The 17731-nt window shown below is 36.4% G+C and overlaps 1 protein-coding gene and 1 long non-coding RNA gene across 3 annotated transcripts in view; one reads left to right on the top strand and one right to left on the bottom strand.

The window, feature by feature from the left end:
* The window catches only part of ATP13A5 (ATPase 13A5), a 105881-nt gene extending 90764 nt beyond the window's left edge, over positions 1–15117 (top strand). For both annotated transcript variants that reach the window (XM_038583712.1, XM_038583711.1), the window contains 4 exons: positions 2844–3046; positions 9790–9878; positions 12254–12334; positions 13974–15117. In XM_038583712.1, coding sequence (XP_038439640.1) covers positions 2844–3046; positions 9790–9878; positions 12254–12334; positions 13974–14231 — 631 coding nt within the window. In that variant the 3' untranslated portion in view covers positions 14232–15117. The remainder of the gene's footprint in view (positions 1–2843; positions 3047–9789; positions 9879–12253; positions 12335–13973) is intronic.
* On the bottom strand, positions 12233–17430 carry LOC119867511. The gene is made up of 3 exons (XR_005383914.1): positions 14714–17430; positions 12497–12549; positions 12233–12368 (listed from the first exon to the last, which is right to left on the bottom strand). It is a non-coding gene; the product is annotated as an uncharacterized LOC119867511 (long non-coding RNA).
* Positions 17431–17731: the final 301 nt, after the last annotated feature.

Genomic DNA, 17731 nt, shown 5'->3' with positions numbered 1-17731 from the left:
AAATTTTCCTTTCTGAAGGCGATACAATGAGTACCCAATGCCATTGTACAATTTGGTTTGCAAATACACACTAAATTTTTAATTAACAGAAGTTGTGTCTCCACACTGCAAAATACCAATGACAGAGTAGAACACAGAACACAGTTATTGGGTAGAGTCCTGGAGTGAGCCATGTGGGTGGGAAAAGATCTTCACATTGGTTGTTGATATGTAGATCCAACCATTGGTTGACATTCCCTGGTGGTTTGGAGATCATATAGACCAGAAGTCAGCAAATATTACTTGTAGAGATCTCTATGGACCTGACAGTCTCTGCTGCAGTTATTCAATGCTACTGTTGTAGTAAAAAGCAGCCATAGACAATACAAAAAAAGGTAGGTGTGACTGTGTTCCAATAAAATTTTTTTTACAAAAAGAAGTGTTGAGTTGGATTTGGCCTGTGAACTGTAGTCAGCTGACCCCTGACTTAATAGATTTACTTAAATTAGTTTGAGTTTTAAAAATGAATGTTTAAAATATTAGTTGATGGTACCATTATTCTTATTGCATTGAACACTAGACTCAGGGCAAGGCTCTTTACCTCCCTGGGTTTTAATTTCTTTAATGATAAATTAAGGGTAAAATGAGGTGAACTATACCAAAGATATTGAAACTTTATTTTTTATGACAAAGCTTGTCTGGCCTCCAAAAGGAAAGGCAGAAAGGATCTGGTTTTTTTTTGAAAGAAGGCTTGTACAACACTCCACTGTGATCCTAAAAGCAGCAGAACCCCAGGAATCAGTGAAAGATTAAAAACTTTCAAATGATGTCTAAGATAATCATTTAGATCCTAAACTCAACAATTCAAGTATTACTTGAATTCATTTAAGTAGAATTCATTTTTGCCTCAAAACCAGATTTTTCTCCTAACTGGAGTACATATACTTAGAGAAATAAAAGTGTAGTGTAGAATGTAGAATACATTTTTGCCTCAAAACCAGATTTTTCTCCTAACTGGAGTACATATACTTAGAGAAATAAAAGTGTAGTGTAGAATGTAGAATTCATTTTTGCCTCAAAACCAGATTTTTCTCCTAATTGGAGTACATATACTTAGAGAAATAAAATTCAGATTGAATCCAAGAGCCAAGTTGGTATAACCCAAAGGGTGATGGATATAGGTAGTCCTGCCTCTCTCACTAACTAATAGCTATGCCCTACTAGACCTTAACTTTCTTATCTGTGATGTAAGTATAATGGGGTACACTTTTATATTAAACTCTATAATTTAGGCCTTCTCTCTGTCTGTCCCCTTTGTGCAAAAACACTTTGTGACTACTGATTATTTGTTTCTTTTTTTTTTTAAGAGATTTTATTTATTTATTTGAGAGAAAGTGAGTGAGAGGCAGAGCATGAGTGGAGGGTGTGGGGGCAGAGGGAGAAGCAGACTCCTCACTGAGCAGGGAGCCCAATGCGGGCTTGATCTCAGGACCCTGGGATCATGACCTGAGCTGAAGGCAGGTGCTTAACCAACTGAGCCACTCAGACATCCTGATTATTTGTTTCATTAGTGCATTCAGCAAACATTAACTGAACATCTGCCATATGCAAAGCACATTTCAGGACCCTAGGAAATCCAGGATAATAAGATTTACATCTATTTATTTGGAGCTAATTTCATCCCTAACCAATTATAAGGTAAAAAGTTTCAAGTGGAACAAGAAAGCTGATAGAAACTAATTTGTGAGTTTGATTATTTAAAAACAATAAACATTGCAAATAGATCAATCTGGACTGAGAAAACCCATCTCTTAAATATTTTTCTGAGCAAATATTCTGTGTCATTTCTGTGTTAGGTGCTAAGGATTTGTAAATTTGAGTAAAATAATAACAAAATAAAATCAAAAGAGAAATTTCATATTCAAGGAACTCTCATCCCAGAGGCAGAAAATAGAAATATGCAAATGAATAATTGCAGAGCAATGAGCTAAATGCAGCACTAGAAGTGAGAACGGAGGGCAGTAGTTAGGCTTGCCAGTGAATTAAAGACAAAGACATTCAGATAAAGGGATGCAGAGAGAATAAGGCCCCTGATGTGTACAAACTGATACTTGAGGAACAGAAAATATTCCTATATGTTTGGAGTATAAGGAACACAGGAGAATTGGCTAAAGATAAAGGCAGGATGGCAAATTGAGACCAGAGTATGAAGGTCTTCTGAACTTGCCTGAGAAGTTGTGACTTAATTAGCAAACTAGAGCCATAGACACTCAAGCAAGATTCAAATTTAGGGACTAAATTAGTAGGCTTACATTAGTCCACAGAAGAGAAAATAACAGGGATGCCAGGGTGGCTCAGTGGTTGAGTGTCTGCCTTTGGCCCAGGATGTAATCCTGGAGTCCCAGGATCGAGTCCCACATCAGTCTCCCTGCATAGAGCCTACTTCTCTCTCTGCGTCTCTCATAAATAAATAAAATCTAAAAAAGAAGAGAAAACAACATGCACAGGCACACATGTGCACAACACACCCTGCCATGCACACAGATGCGTGCGCACACATGCATACACAGGCACTCATGGTCATTTATTCTGAATTGAAAGGAACACCATAGAAAATTATCATTCAAGCCCTTCCAAGACAGGTCACTTGTTCTAAATGGAATGCTAGACAAAGAATAATTTTGACTCGTTTTAAATTTTATTTCTGCTTTGTCATTGTAAGAGGTGAACAAAATATGTCTTGGTAGTTACTGGCTGGAACAATTTGAAAGCTGAGATCTCATGGTAATGAAAAATATTTTTTTACCACCACCTGGATAAAAATAGAATAAAAAATCCCATAAATACTGGTAATTCTTTTGTAGTAAATGCTTTCTGGACAGCCAAAGTAATTTCTCAACAAATGTGAGTTTGGAGAGAAATGGGACTGGAAATGCAACTCTGATTCCTGGTTCAATTTTAAGTTTTGAGAGTACCACACTGTGGCCCATCACCACCATTAACTGCATCATGGTGGCATTTATCTTCTCTAAGGGAAAGCCATTTCGAAAACCCATCTTCACAAACTGTGAGTATACAAAGTTTAATTTTTCTTTTCATATTTTTTTTTTCCATTTCCTCACCCTCCCAGAGTTGCAACTCAGTGGTGAAAGGATGGCTGAACTCAACAAAATTGAGTGCTGAAATTTTTATTGGTTATATAATGCTGTCTTGACTTGATCTCATTCTTCTAAGTTCCCTGTCCAGTTACCCACCTTTTTCATTATTTTGTTCAGCTTTCTCCATTTTCTCAACTTTATCTTGTAATTAAAAATATAATTCTGTTTCACTTTTTTAAAAAAACATTGAGTATTGAAGGACAATTTTCATAGGGGTTAGAAGCCTGGGCAGAAACCTCCTCATTGGCAGATAAACATATGCATGCATTATTAAATGGTCTCATGAGTCCTGTCCCATTGTGAGTCATCAAGAATGATTTTAAGCACCTACAGAAATGTCAAGGTACTTTGTAAAAGACCTGCTTTAAAAAAAAATAATGTATTTGAGAGAGAGCGTGTGAGAGCACATGAGAGAACAGAAGTGGGAGAGAGGTGCAAAGGGAGAAGGAGAAGGAAAAGCAGATTCCCCACTAAGCAGGTAGCCCATGCAGGGCTTGATCCCAGGACCCTAGGATCACGACCTGAGCCGAAGGCGGACACTTAACTTACTGAGCTACCCAGGTGTCCTTGTAAAAGACTTTCTAATCAATTCAGATACTCAACCTCTCCATAGCTTTACAGCATTGGGCAAGTTACTTTAACCATTCTGTGCATTTCTTTAATCACCAAAGAGGATGAACATATTCTCATATTTTTAACCATCTCTCTTCTTCTCTGAATTGCCTATTTACATTTTTTATCCATTCTTTTTCAATTAGAATGTTGTTATATTTCTTATTTATTTGTATGAGCTGTTTATCCCTTTGTGATTTTACTCTCATTACCTTAATGCACAGTTTTTTCTCATTTATTTAAATGAGCTGCTTATTCCTTTGTGATTTTTCTTCTCGTTGCCTTTATGCACAGAGAGTTTTTTCTCACAGAACCAGGTAATCAGGTAGATTAATTTTTGTCTAGCTTTTTACATTTCTTTTAATGCTTTTTAAATCTAATGTTAATATTGGCATATAGTATGAGGTAGAGATCAAAGTACTTTTTCCAACTAGTCACTAGTTTTGTCAGCAGATTTTATTACTTAATATTTCTTTTGATCATTTATTTCTCAACTGAATATAATGCCACCTTTGACATACTTACATATTCATGTATTTTTATGGCTTTATTATATACACAATGTATATTATGTGAGTTTTCATATTATATCTAAATACTTTTTTAATTTATTTATTTTAGAAAGAGAGAGCATGAGGTGGGGAGGAAGAGAAAAGGGGGAGGGAGAGGGAGGGTAAAAGAATTTCGAGTACACTCCCTACTGAGTGCAGAGCCCATATCAGAGCTTGATCCCAGGACCCTGCGATCATACCTGAACTGAAACCGAGAGTTGGTGCTTAGCCAACTGCACCACCCAGACATCCCATATTATATGTGTTATATATTTACAAATTAAATTTTATGTAATTAATTAGTTGCTATGCTATTTTTTCTGTCTCATTAATATACCAGTCTCTTCTTGATATAGCACTATATTTTAAAAGTCATAGTTTCACTTATTTAGCTATAGTTTTTTTATAATATATATATTTTTAAGATTTTATTTATTTATTCATGACAGACACACAGAGAGAGAGAGGCAGAGACACAGGCAGAGGGAGAAGCAGGCTCCTTGCAGGGAGCCCGACGTGGAACTCGATCCAGGGTCTCCAGGATCACGCTCTGGGCTGAAGGCGGCGCTAAACCGCTGGGCCACTGGGGCTGCCCTAGCTATAGTTTTAGAATACATTGTAATAAGTAGTAAGATTGGTATATCTTCATTAATCTTCACTTTTCAAAAATTTACTTCTGTTGCTTGCTCATCCTTCCAGATAAACTCTAGAACAAACTGTAAGGCTTTTTTTTTTTTTTTTTTTTTAAGATTTTCTTTATTTATTCATAAGAGATACAAAGAGAGAGAGAGAGAGAGAGAGGCAGAGACACAGGCAGAGAGAGAAGCAGACTCCATGCAAGGAGACTGATGTGGGACTCAATCCTGGGTCTCCAGGATCACGCCTTGGGTCAAAGGCAGGCGCTAAACCACTGAGCCACCCAGGCATCCCTATAAGGCTTTTTTTTTTTTTTTTTTTAATCCCTTTTTGAATTCTGATACTTTGGGAAAAAATTATTTGTTTATACAATTTAGTTCTCCTCACATTTAAAGACATGTCATCCTTCTCCATTTGTTCATGCTTTCTTTTTTACATCTTTTATTAAATATTTGTCACTTTCTCCATTATAGATCCTAAACATTTAAGAAACTTATTTTATGTTTTTAAATATTTTTGTTTATATTGTGAGTGACTTTTTTCCCATTATATTTTTTTAACTGTTTATCACTAATACCAGTAAAAGTTATAGTGTTGTTTACCTTTATTTTCTATCCAGAACCCTTTCTGAACTTTGCTATTCATCCTTGATTCTTGAGTGTTTTAGAAAGATAATATCATCTGCATGTAATAATGTTCCCTCTTCTTTTCTAATAACTAAATTGCTTATTTATATTTTCTGTCAGTGTGCAGTCCAGAATTTCTAAGATAATATTAAATAATAGCCATGGTAGCAAAGCACTCTACTCCTTAACAAAAATACTTCTAATAGTTTTCACCTGTAAATATGATTTTGAATATTGGTTCCAGGTAGATTTACATCATGTAAAGAAAATACCCTTTATTTTCATGAAATCAAGAGTATGTCTTTAAATCAGGAATGGGAGATGTATTTCATTCATCTACTGAGATGAGTATGGCTTTTTTTCATTTTATTCATATTCTTGAGCAAAACCTACTTATTTCTGATGGATTATACTTTTGCTAAATTGAGTTTTATAGTTTTTTAATACCTACATTTTATATTGGATTAGTCTGATTTTTTTTATAGTGTTTGTTAGGTTTCAGTATTAGACTTGAAAATTCTTTGACTTTTTCTTTCCCAGGAAAAATACTTTATAGATGGAAATAATCTATTCTTGACAGTTTGCAAGAACTCAGTAAAATCATCTGTCTCTAATTCCTTCCTTTGGGGATCCCTGGGTGGCGCAGCGGTTTGGCGCCTGCCTTTGGCCCAGGGCGCGATCCTGGAGACCCGGGATCGAATCCCACGTCGGGCTCCCGGTGCATGGAGCCTGCTTCTCCCTCTGCCTGTGTCTCTGCCTCTCTCTCTCTCACTGTGTGCCTATCATAAATAAAAAAAAAAATAAAATAAAAAAAAAAAAATAATAATTCCTTCCTTTGAAAGATTTTTTTAAAGGATTCATTTAAGATATCCTCTTTTTAAACTTTTTGCAATAATTTTTTTACAGATAGCTCTATTTCATTGAGATTATTGAGCCTTAGCATCAGATTTTGTGTGATATTTTCTTGTAATTTTAATTCCCTCTATAACTCTTTTAATATCTTCTCATCCTGTATGCATTGTGTATTATTTATTCTTAGCAGAAATGTATTTTTGCTGGCTTTCTTTAAAAATTTAATAATTCTCTATTTTCTAACTTATTAATATTTGGTTTTCCCATTCTTTCCCCCTTATTACTTTCTCTGAAAAAAAAATGTAATGTTTGAATTGACTTTGTAATGTATGTGTTTTCTTTTATTTTGTGAAATTGGAAAAGCATTCAAGATGAATAATTATAGTTTGGTTTATATTCTTTACATTTTCGTGTGTCTCTACTTATGACTGAATTTCCTCTTTGACTCACTAATTTCAGAATAGTGATTTTTCATTTTCAAGTGGGCAGGGATTTTGTTTTCATTCTCCTACTACTCTTCTTCTCAATAGCTTATAAATAAAATGGACTTGATTTCTTTTTGACCAATAGATGTTTAGAATTTTGGTTTAAATTTGTATGTTGGAAGGGAATTTTCATTTAAATTTGGTTAATAATTTCTACTTTTATTGTCATGATCAGAGAATCTAGCCAATAAAATTTCTGCTTTGGAGAATTTACTACAGTTATACCATCTCATTGCATAACCTGTAATCTCTAATTTTCTAAGTAAGTTGTAGATATTAGAAAAGTAAGCCCCATTCCTCTTACTAAGTTAGAAAGATACATTTACTACATTAAACTTGCTTTAATAATTATTTACACTCTTTGTTCACCACCACCCCTTTTTATAGATAGCTGTTTTGTCAAAGATTTTGAGAGCGTGCTAAGATATTCTTTAATTTTATATTTCCTATAAACTTCTTCCTGAATTTCTTATATTTCTAAGTTTTGATTCAACGTTTGATAATGCCCTTGGTTTTTGTCACAACAAATCAAGATTTCACTTTCTGTTTTAAGGTTAATTACTGATAATTCCTGTTTTAAAATTGTGAATATATTTTATAAGGAGGGTATGATATATTGCACTGGCTAGTACTTTTATTTGATTAATAGCTACAAAATCTTTTTACATAAATTGAAGTAAGTGAGAATTGGATTAGTTACATCATAGTCACTTAGAGCTTGTGGGTGAACTCAAGCCCTATGTCAAATATAACTGATAATTTTAAATAAAAAAGTTTTATAAACAAATAGTCTAACAATATAATAAATAATGTACTCTCAAAAGTCCTTAGGCCTACTATTAAAATACCGAGAGATTTTATTTTAATATAATGGACAAGTCTGTATCTTTCTTAGTAGACTTTGACAGGAGATCAACTTTATGATGATGAGATATAAAAAAAATACAAATTTAATTTTTATGGAAACAGGTGTGAATATTTATGATCCCTTCCCCTTCTTTGTCTGAAAACAACCTGTAGTGGCTTGCCCAGGGCCTGTCTTTCCAAATTACTTGTGCAAAAGGAGTCCCACTCTTTCAAGTTTCCTCATCAATAGCAATTGATCAGAGGAGGCAATATTCATTTAGTTCTTCATTGTTTTCCAGTTAAAACTGAATTAAATGAGGGCCTTCTAGTTTTGCTTCCATAATGGTCATTTGTGCACACACATGGCCTGCTTTTCAGATCATTAGTCTAAGGACATTGTGACATGCTTAGCACTCAGCTCAGTTGCTGTGACAGCCAGGCCTTCATCAGCATGGACATTTGAAGCATCATCTTCTTCCCAGCAGCTGGGTCCCTGGGACATGAAGACAATGAAATAAATGAAAAATCTATATAGCCATCTCCAGGCTCTTCTTATCACCAAGTTGCTCAGATCATTTTATTTTGGGAGATAACTGATCCTACTGCTCCTGCTTTTCTTCTCTCTGCCTCACACCCCTCCCAAGCAAGCCTGGGTAGTCTTCTGGGAGGTGTTGCATCTGGTTGTGTGTGTGTGTGTGTGTGTGTGTGTATACATATACATATATACGTGTGTGTGTGTGTGTGTGTGTGTATAGTGAAGCTTGGAAGAGTATGAAGGAGTGTGTTGGTGCACAAGAGTGAAAACAGAACTCTGGTTCCTTCAAAAAATAGGGCCAGCTGTAGAGGGGTAGTCACCTCTGATTGCTGATTGGTATAGACATATATATATCGAGTTGGGGACTGGCAGACCATAAACACTGGAATAAAGGAGGTAGAGAGAATATATGAGAAATCTACTTTATAGAAATCTAGAATATACTAGAAAATCTAGTTTGTTCGTGAATTGTAAAGCTCGTAAGAATCATTTATATCATAGTGACACAGATTAAATGCTATTGTTTTGGTCTGAAGGTGCTAATCTTATCAAAAATATTTATAAGGCCCCATCTACAAAGTGCCTAAAAGCTCTAAAGACACAAGCATGGGTGAGGTTGGAGGGCTAAGAACAGTGGTGTTGACACAGTGCATCCTGGGAAGTTTAGCTCCCCAAAACAAAGCCATTTGGGCGGGTTGGAGAGAGAGAACCCAGCAGACGTACATGAGAGTTCCTCATTCTTTTAGTTCAGAGTCCTAAACAGGACATACAAAGTCATTTTTAAGTGGTTACAGTCTAGTAGATACATAAAGGAAGATCTTGCAAAGCAGAGTGGCACATAGCCATACGAAATAAACTTTGTAAGAGAGGTTTAGAAGTCTTTAAAAAGAAAATGGTATTCGAATTTGCCTTCTTAAGAAAAAATGAAACTTGCCAAGACAGGAAAAATATTATCTACACAGGGTATGTTTTCAACAAAGGCCTCTGTGGAAGTGGCAGGTTTGTGATTTAACTTCCCTAAGATACCTAAGGAAGATCAGAAATCAGACTGTGGAGGGCCTTGACTGTCAATCAAAGACCCCTGGACTTTATTCTCTAGACAACCAAAGAAGAATGAAGTGGTGCCAAGAGGACCGACTATCCACTCACACATGATTCACTAGACGTGTAAGGGCCTAGAGAGTCAGGCTTCTTTGGTGACCAATTACATGGGCTGGTCCCTGCAGGATGTCCCAGCTCCCCCGGACTTCTCAGCTGAGATGCCTCCTTTATGGAGTTTACTATATAGTTAATTGGCAGTTTTCTGCTCCTCGCCTTTGAAAGAAAGATGTTATGATTCTGCCTTTGTCTTATAAGCATTAGAACATATTTTAAAGCATATGAGGATATATCAAAACATCTGAAGATGTATCCGGTATTTGCCCAACAGAGATCATTGATTCTGCAATGTGTGCCAAATTATATGAAACATTCATTTAGCATCTAAAAATAATTTTGGTGTTTCTTCAGATATGTTTTCATTTCTGCTGATGTCTGCCTTGGGCCTCACAGTTTTCATTCTGTTTTCTGACTTTCAAGCTATATACCATGGAATGCAGGTAAGTGCTATTCATCATCTCATTTGCAGTGACTCGTATGTATGATGGGACCATATCTGCACCATAATTTGCAAGTTAGTTATTACCATATTCTCTCTGACCATTTAATATTGTGAGGCTCTTCTCATTTACTAGAGCAGCAGTTCTCATTGACCTGACTCTCACATGCTGCCCTCTGATTGTTTTCAGATGATCTATATTATTAATTGAGAACATTTATCCTATTCACACCTAAAAATACTATGTGTGGATAGTTTATCCTTCCATGTTATACTAACATAACAAATTAATGTATTAATACAATAACTAATTCTTCAAGTTTAATTTTTTAACATATAGTAGAAGTCCTTTATAATGTAGCTACAAAAGGAATAAGAAAAGGCAGACTTACAGGCCAATCCTGTTCTGTCTGTCAGACATCAACTATAGGGAGTTTTATTTCAGTGGACATCACTTAATCCAGGGTGCAGTGGGTTAAAATAAAATTTATGAAGAAGTCATTGAACCCATTCTTGGAGCCAGCATTGTGGGAGAAATAAAAGAAAGAGAAGGATTGGCTTTTGATTTGCAATCTATAGTTTTATTGTGAGGATGAGCCACCCTCAAGAGAAATAATGGCATGGTCACCTGAGACCACCCATGCTTGAAGAGGGTATAACATAGAAATGGGAAGAATACAGGAGGGAGGAACTCTCGTAGGGCCTGTAGCTATCATGGGAGGCTTTGTAGAGGAGGTGCAACTTGATCTGTGCCCAGAGGATAGGTTAGATTTTGCTAGGTAAGACGTAGGGATCTTTCCAACCTGGAGAACAGCCTAAGCACAGAACTGCTGAAAGAAACACTTTTGTCTTGGAAATGCAAAAGAATGTAGGGTCACAGAGATAAAAATCAAAAGCCAGGCTTGTTTCACAGAACACTTGAAAGACTGGCAAAGATGGAGGCAACATGCTGTGGAATGTGGGGAAGGCATGGCTAGATGAAGGCAGCTGGGGACAGTTGGGATCTCTCCTGAGAGCAACGAGGTCATTGAAGACATCCGAGCAGTTTTTCAGCAGGGCTTTAAAGACTAATTAGCCGATGGTAGGAAGGCTATATGCTAGAGCAGAGAGGCTGTGGGCACAGACACAGTTAGGAAATGAAAACCTAGACCATTTAGTCACTTACAAGACATCATGAAGCTTTAGAGTATATTTGGCACTGGAGCTCCATGGATGAGTAAGATTGGATACCGCTTTCAAGTCATTCAGGGGCTGGGAGGGAAGACCATCCCACAAGCAGATAATTCCAAAGTAGTGTGGCAAATGTCTTCTGGGCCAAGAGATGGAGAAGAGACCTCCCAGACCAGCACGGGGTGAAGGGCAGCAGGGAGGGCAAGGGCCAGGTTCTCTGTGAGGATCTGACCTGCTGCCACATCTTGCAGCCTTCTCCATACAGCCCTGCCACCCAGGTGCTGTGTCACAACCCTCAGAAAGGCTGGCTGTACTTGCAGAAGAAAATAACAACATGCTACTTTGAAAAAACCAGCATCAGACTAGGGATGAGAATTGTCGGTGAGCATTTAGACGCTGCGAAGGACCTGAGGCTTTAGTCCTAAATGCAGCTAAGTCCCTGTCCTTTACTTTGGGTCAGAAAGGGCACGTGTGACTAGTCTTTTGCTATTGATGCAGCATGGGAAGTTGCAGTGTTCACACCTATTAAAATAATCATAGTTGGTGGTCAGTATGTACCCTTTATCCCTAAAAGGAAGTGGATTGGGTGGGTTCAACTTTCATCAAGCTGTTAGATTTAGGGCTGCCAACTCTTGTTCAGAAAATGTTCACCTAGTTTCAAAAGTAACTTGAACCTCTGTCCCCTTAATGTTTTACTCATGTATCAATTTTACTGAATAAATTCCAAGTAGATCTTACTTTGCAAGGATTAGAAGCAATAATATTATTAGATGAATGACCTAATCTTGTATTCTCTTCCCTCTATTTGAAAAGACAAAAATGAAGAGGAACACACAGGTTCCAAAGTGTTTTGTCTCATGTCTGTGACCCAGAGCACATTTACCAAATGTCTATTGTCAGGCAGTGGAGGGAGCACAGGCCAAGAGGCAGCTGGTTCTCAATTGAATTCTGGCTCTGCCATTTATTGATTGGCTTTGAATCCTTGGCCAAGGTTCTGACCTCATCTGTGAAATGGAGAAAGTAATGCCTATCCTCCAAGCTCAGAGAATTGTTACAAATATATAAATTAAACAAGATATTTTTTTTCTTTTCAAAATGTAAGGTATGCAACGTATAAAGGTATTTCTTTTTTATTTATTTTATTTATTTTATTTTATTTTTATTTTTATTTTTATTTTTATTTTTTTGGTATTTCTTTTTTAACAGCTTATCCCAACCCTGACATCATGGAGGGTTTTGATTTTGGTGGCAGTCCTCACCCAATTCTGTGTGGCTTTCTTTGTAGAGGTAAAGTGATTTCCGTATGCTTCTTATTCTCTCTCTAGGGAAATAAATAAAGGGTCTTAGTCTCAATACATGCTTCTTTTTTAGAGCAACCTCTTTTATCCCCAAAAGTGATAGTTATTAATGGTTTGTAAAATTTTTACATGTTCACTTTGGGGGAAATACCTTGGAGAGTGATTTAAAATTCTCTAAAGACTGCGGAGAAGTGCTCTCAGGATCTGTAGCATAGAAAGCAAAACATCAAATTAACTCTAATTTTATTTCCCATGAAGGCATTGTATTGTATTTTTCTAGTATTCTCATAAGCTAGTAGAGACAAGACCAGGTGACCTACCAGCTCTAAAATTCAATGAGACCTTTCGAGTGAAGAACTGTCTTCAGAAGGGCTTCCTTAATTAAGAGAGAAAGGAAGCCATTGCTCATTCTAGTCAATTCTTACCCTTGAAAGTCTTCCCCTATAGCATTTTTCTTCTACTCAGTGTCACTAAATGACTTCATCTACTCAGTGAAAGGCTTGAGTCGAGCACTGATTTTTTTAAAGGGAAAGTTAAAAAAAGATTCATTTATTTTAAATGAATGGGAAAAGGAAGCAATCAAATTTAAAAATATACATATTTATATATAATAAAAATATATAAAATAAAAATATATATATACACACACATATCATTGTATACAAGGAGTATAAAATTTCTCATAGTATTTAAGGAATTCAATTTTTGAGACTATATACATTTTTAAATAATCCAAAAGGAGAGAAAAAACATACATATGAAGGTAGTCATTATAGTATTATTGATGGTGGTAAAATTTTAGACTCAACTCATGTGTTCAAAAGTAGAGATTTTTTTTGTTTAGTTATACAGCAATTTGAAAATATGGTTTATGATCATTATAAGTAATTATTAAGGGATGCCTGGGTGGCTCAGTGGTTAAAGTGTCTGCCTTCAGCCCAGGGCGTGATCCTGGAGTCCTGGGATCGAGTCTCACATCAGGCTCCCTGCATGGAGCCTGCTTCTCCCTCTGCCTGTGTCTCTCTCTGTCTCTCTCATGAATAAATAAAATCTTTTTAAAAAAGTAATTATTAAGACCATAGCTACAAATTATGACAGAAAGTCTAGCATCACCAAAAGTGGAATGCAAAATTTGACCATTTCTATTATAAAGAAAAAAAGAGGAATCCCTCCCCCCCTGCTCCCCCCACCAAAGGAAAGCAAAACCATTTGATTCCTGGAGTTCATCCATTCATTCAGAAAACCATTATGTGGCAACTCACATGTGGCATGTGGCAGGTAGCAGTGATATTTTTTTTTCTTTTCATGATTTTGAGTACATTATTTTGTTATTTCAGTCTGGCAGTAAAATACTTCTAAGTGAATCACCAGCCAGGATTTAGCTAGGACATCTGTAGAAATGAAAGGCTGTAAGCTTTGGGCAGGTTTCTATGAACACAAGTACTCTTCCTTCTCAAGGGGAAGAATCAGGGACTTCGTGGGGATGGCAGGGAGAAGCTGCCACAGAAGCAGCAGTAATGAGTAGGTCTCAGAGGAAGGCCTGGGGGAACAGAGCACAGTGGTGAGCAACCTGGCTGCAGGTGAAAGTGGAATCATAGTTTGATGGTTTTCTCCGCCTGATTTCTCAGGATGTCATCCTTCAAAACCGAAAGCTCTGGCTATGGATCAAAAAAGAATGTGGATTCTCTTCTAAAAGCCAGTATAGGAACTGGCAGAAAAAGCTCGCAGAAGATTCCACCTGGCCTCCCACACACAGAACAGATTATTCAGGTGATGGTGAAAATGGATTCATCAATCCTGGCTATGAGGACCCTGAACAGATTCCAAGAGCAAAATCAGAATTGGGAGGCCAAACCCCGGAAGAGCATTTTTGGACGAGGCTGTAATCAGAATTGTTGTCATACATGCTTCACATCTCCTTGTTCCTTGAAACGGAACCATTGTGGAAAGGTGATGATAGTCTACCCTCTTCTCTCTCCATTCCAGTGGAGAGGAAGTGCATTTCTCAAGGTATTGAACCTTGCAAAAGAGAACTTTATGCTTATTTGGATTGTATCCTCTGCTGTTAGGGAAGAGAATGCACTTGCTCGATTATCTTTTTCTTCCCCCTAATAAATTATTCAAATTGCATAGCATTATCCTGGCTCAAATGCACAAGTTTTCATGTAACTGAAATTAGGGGTATGAACATTGTAGAACAAAGGAAAATTGAAGAAGACTTTGATCTTTGAGAGTTTCACCAATATATTTTCATTTGCATCTACAGAAATAAAAGAATTTGGGGGTGGGGGGAAAGCATATCTCTCAATGAATTGTCACAAGTTTACTTAACCTTATATTCAGTTGAGAAGATCATTTACATACATACCTTTCCCCAATGTTACAAAATTTCTCTTTTTGCTTCTTTTGTATTGCTTTCACAGAGAAACAAGAATTGACATTTACTTCAGAAAAGTCAGCTCTAATTGTAGTTAAGTGTGGGTGTGGAGAGTGATGGAGGTGTGTGTTAATTGCATATAATCTTGGCTTGGGCACAGTTTATATCTAAGCAAACTCCACCAATGTTGGCATCTCCCGAAGTATATTGTTTTGTGGTCAATGGGCTAGAAAATCCTGAGTAAATCATGGAGATAATGGGATAAACTGTTAAAGTATACTTTTTACTTAAAAAAGCATGGCACTTCTATTTATTCTTTGCCACTGACAGATGAAACCTCAAGTTCTAAGCTGAAAAGTTGTTTCAAACTCAGCGTTGCTCATCTTAAAAAAAAATACCCATAATGTATGTATCTACAGCATGACAATCATCGGGCTGCTAACCAACCTTAAGTTCCCTTTCATCTTTTTGTTATCTAAGTCAATTATTAATGGCCACATTAATGCCACAAGAAAACTTACATCCTCTGCAAATATATTCGGTACACAATTATCTCTAATATATCAAGCTCACTGTGACCTTGAGAGGACATATATCCCTAGTGAACATTTTAAATTAGCTACTAGTCTTTCCTTGTAACAATAAATCTGATTTTGCCAATTTAAGATCTTCATTGGCGCCAATTCCATCCCATGAGTGCCAATGATGTGTCTACTACTGTGATGTATGGATTCATAATGCCTTTAGAATTCTGGAATCTTTAGGATTGAAAAAAATGTTTTTAACATTTCTGCAATGCTTTGCTGTAAATAATAATACATATTATGTTATACAAGCCAGCAGCATAAGTGCCAATTCCTATAAAAATAAACCCTCTGTATTCACATTTTATTTGCTTTTTTAACCTTTTCTTAGATGTACAGCTTCAAAGAGTGATAATTTTAAAGTTTTAAAAATTTTAACTTAGTGACTACCAATGAAAGATCAAAGGATGAAAAGATTTTTCGATTATTATTAAGAAATGTATGTCAACTTAAAATATCTAGCAACTCAGTTTCCTTGAACTGGCATATTTGTATTTAGTAATTTGACCTTTAGAATCAAAGATTTAACTGATACACCATGACATCTAAATAACATAAAAATATTTTTAAAAAATCATTATTCAATAAATATACAGCTTCCTCCACCCAGTTTTCCAACAATATATTTGTTATTTGATAGATGATATTTATTTCACACAACTTTGTATGTGTGGGGGGATGCATGATAAAATTGAACTCTACACCTGACTTTGCTAAAAGTACTCTCAGAGAACGGTTTAATAGTCTTGGAAGAAATATGTGACAAAAGCACAATGAGCATGACCACACATCAAATGATTACCTACAGGAAACACAAACTGTACAATTTTAATCTGCGCATCACCAAGAATGGCCATTTTTATGGGAAGACTAATGACTAACTTTGTGAACTTTCCTCTCAGGCTGAAAAAACCACTGTAGTCTGAAAAATATGTGTAAAATGTATCCTTGAATTCAATTTAAAAGTGCATTTGTGACATAGCATAGAGAGGACTATCTCCTGGAGTGGAAATGTCTAGAGTTCTCTAGAAAGGTTCTGCTCCCTCTCCCATTGGCTGGTATGGTAATTCCACCATACTTGAATCTCCTACCTTAGGTAAGATTTGCCGTCTGCAGTCATCCTTTACTAAAAAAACAAGTACACCTTGGGAAAAGTAACACATTAAATGGCTGCCATCTTCATCCTTATTTGTTAATCTTAGAAAAGTGGTTTATTATTATTATTATTGCTTGAAAGAAGAGCATAAAAGGAATGGGAAACTTAATTTAGAATAAAAATGAAGGGGTCATTTTGGATCATGGTATCTGGTAGAAATATACCTCCCAGAGGACCAGTGGAGAAAGGGGAAGTTTTGGGGTTATCTGGAGACAGAACTGGTATCATAAGAAAGAGAAGAGATTAGTCAGGGAATAAGGAAGAGAGATAGGGTCTCTACTGGCCCTGAATCTAGTACATTATCCCTTCTGTCATCATTCTTAACCCTGTAATTAGACCGTAGAGTATTTCTTGCCCTGGGGTAAAATCTAAATCAGTTTAACAGGTCCAAGACTTTCATTGAGTCATCTGTTTACTTTATCTACCACATTCCTAGTTCCTAAACATAGCCTCCTACCTCCATTTATTTGAACATCTTCTTTATTTAATGCCATGCTTTTAATTATGGCACAAGAGGGATATCATTGGCTAGTAGTGTGGTTTGTAATGTAATGTTATAATGTCTGATACAATCCTAGGGTATAGAGACCTGCATTCACTTTTCTCTACCTGCTACCAACAAGAATTCCACTGGGAAGGTATTAAAAAGTAATTTGTTTCATTCAACACATAATCAATAAAATGCAAGAATAAAATCATGACACTCCTTGACTTACAGTAAAAGTCTTAAACAGTAACACGGGATATTGTTTTCTAAATATGGCACTTTAAACCTGCCTTTAATGATCTCTTGCTAAGGTTAAAAGGGTCAAATCCTTGAAATGCTTCAAAATCCAAAGGGAACAATGTAGCTCTGTAGAAGTAACTGCTCACTTTTGCTTGTCACATACTCCTGACAAATGAGTCACTTCCAGGGAAATCACTGGATCTGAAACACTGGAGCTAAGAACCCCATCTCCCACCCACCCCACCCCCAACTACACAGGAAGGGAGATGGGAGTGCACTCTCAAACGGATTGTTAATCAAAGCTCCTCAAACTGCCTAACCAAATGCTCAATTTCCCAGTTTCTTTTCTGACCAGAAAAGGAATATGAAGTTAGATGTCAATCCCAACAATGTGGGGCTCCTAACATTTCTTTTGAAATCAAATATAAATGGTTCTTCATTCCTCTGGCAAGTACAAAATAACCACCCTCAGGAAAAAGGAAAACAATATTTATGGCAGAAGATAAAATATGATGTGATTTTGTTAAGATCCTCTGCTGGCT

This window comes from Canis lupus, chromosome 34, assembly GCF_011100685.1.
Source record: "Canis lupus familiaris isolate Mischka breed German Shepherd chromosome 34, alternate assembly UU_Cfam_GSD_1.0, whole genome shotgun sequence".
In the NCBI taxonomy this organism is placed as follows: domain Eukaryota; kingdom Metazoa; phylum Chordata; class Mammalia; order Carnivora; family Canidae; genus Canis; species Canis lupus.
The sequence above is the reverse complement of the archived record's forward strand: the minus strand, read 5'-3'. Positions and strand labels throughout refer to the sequence as shown.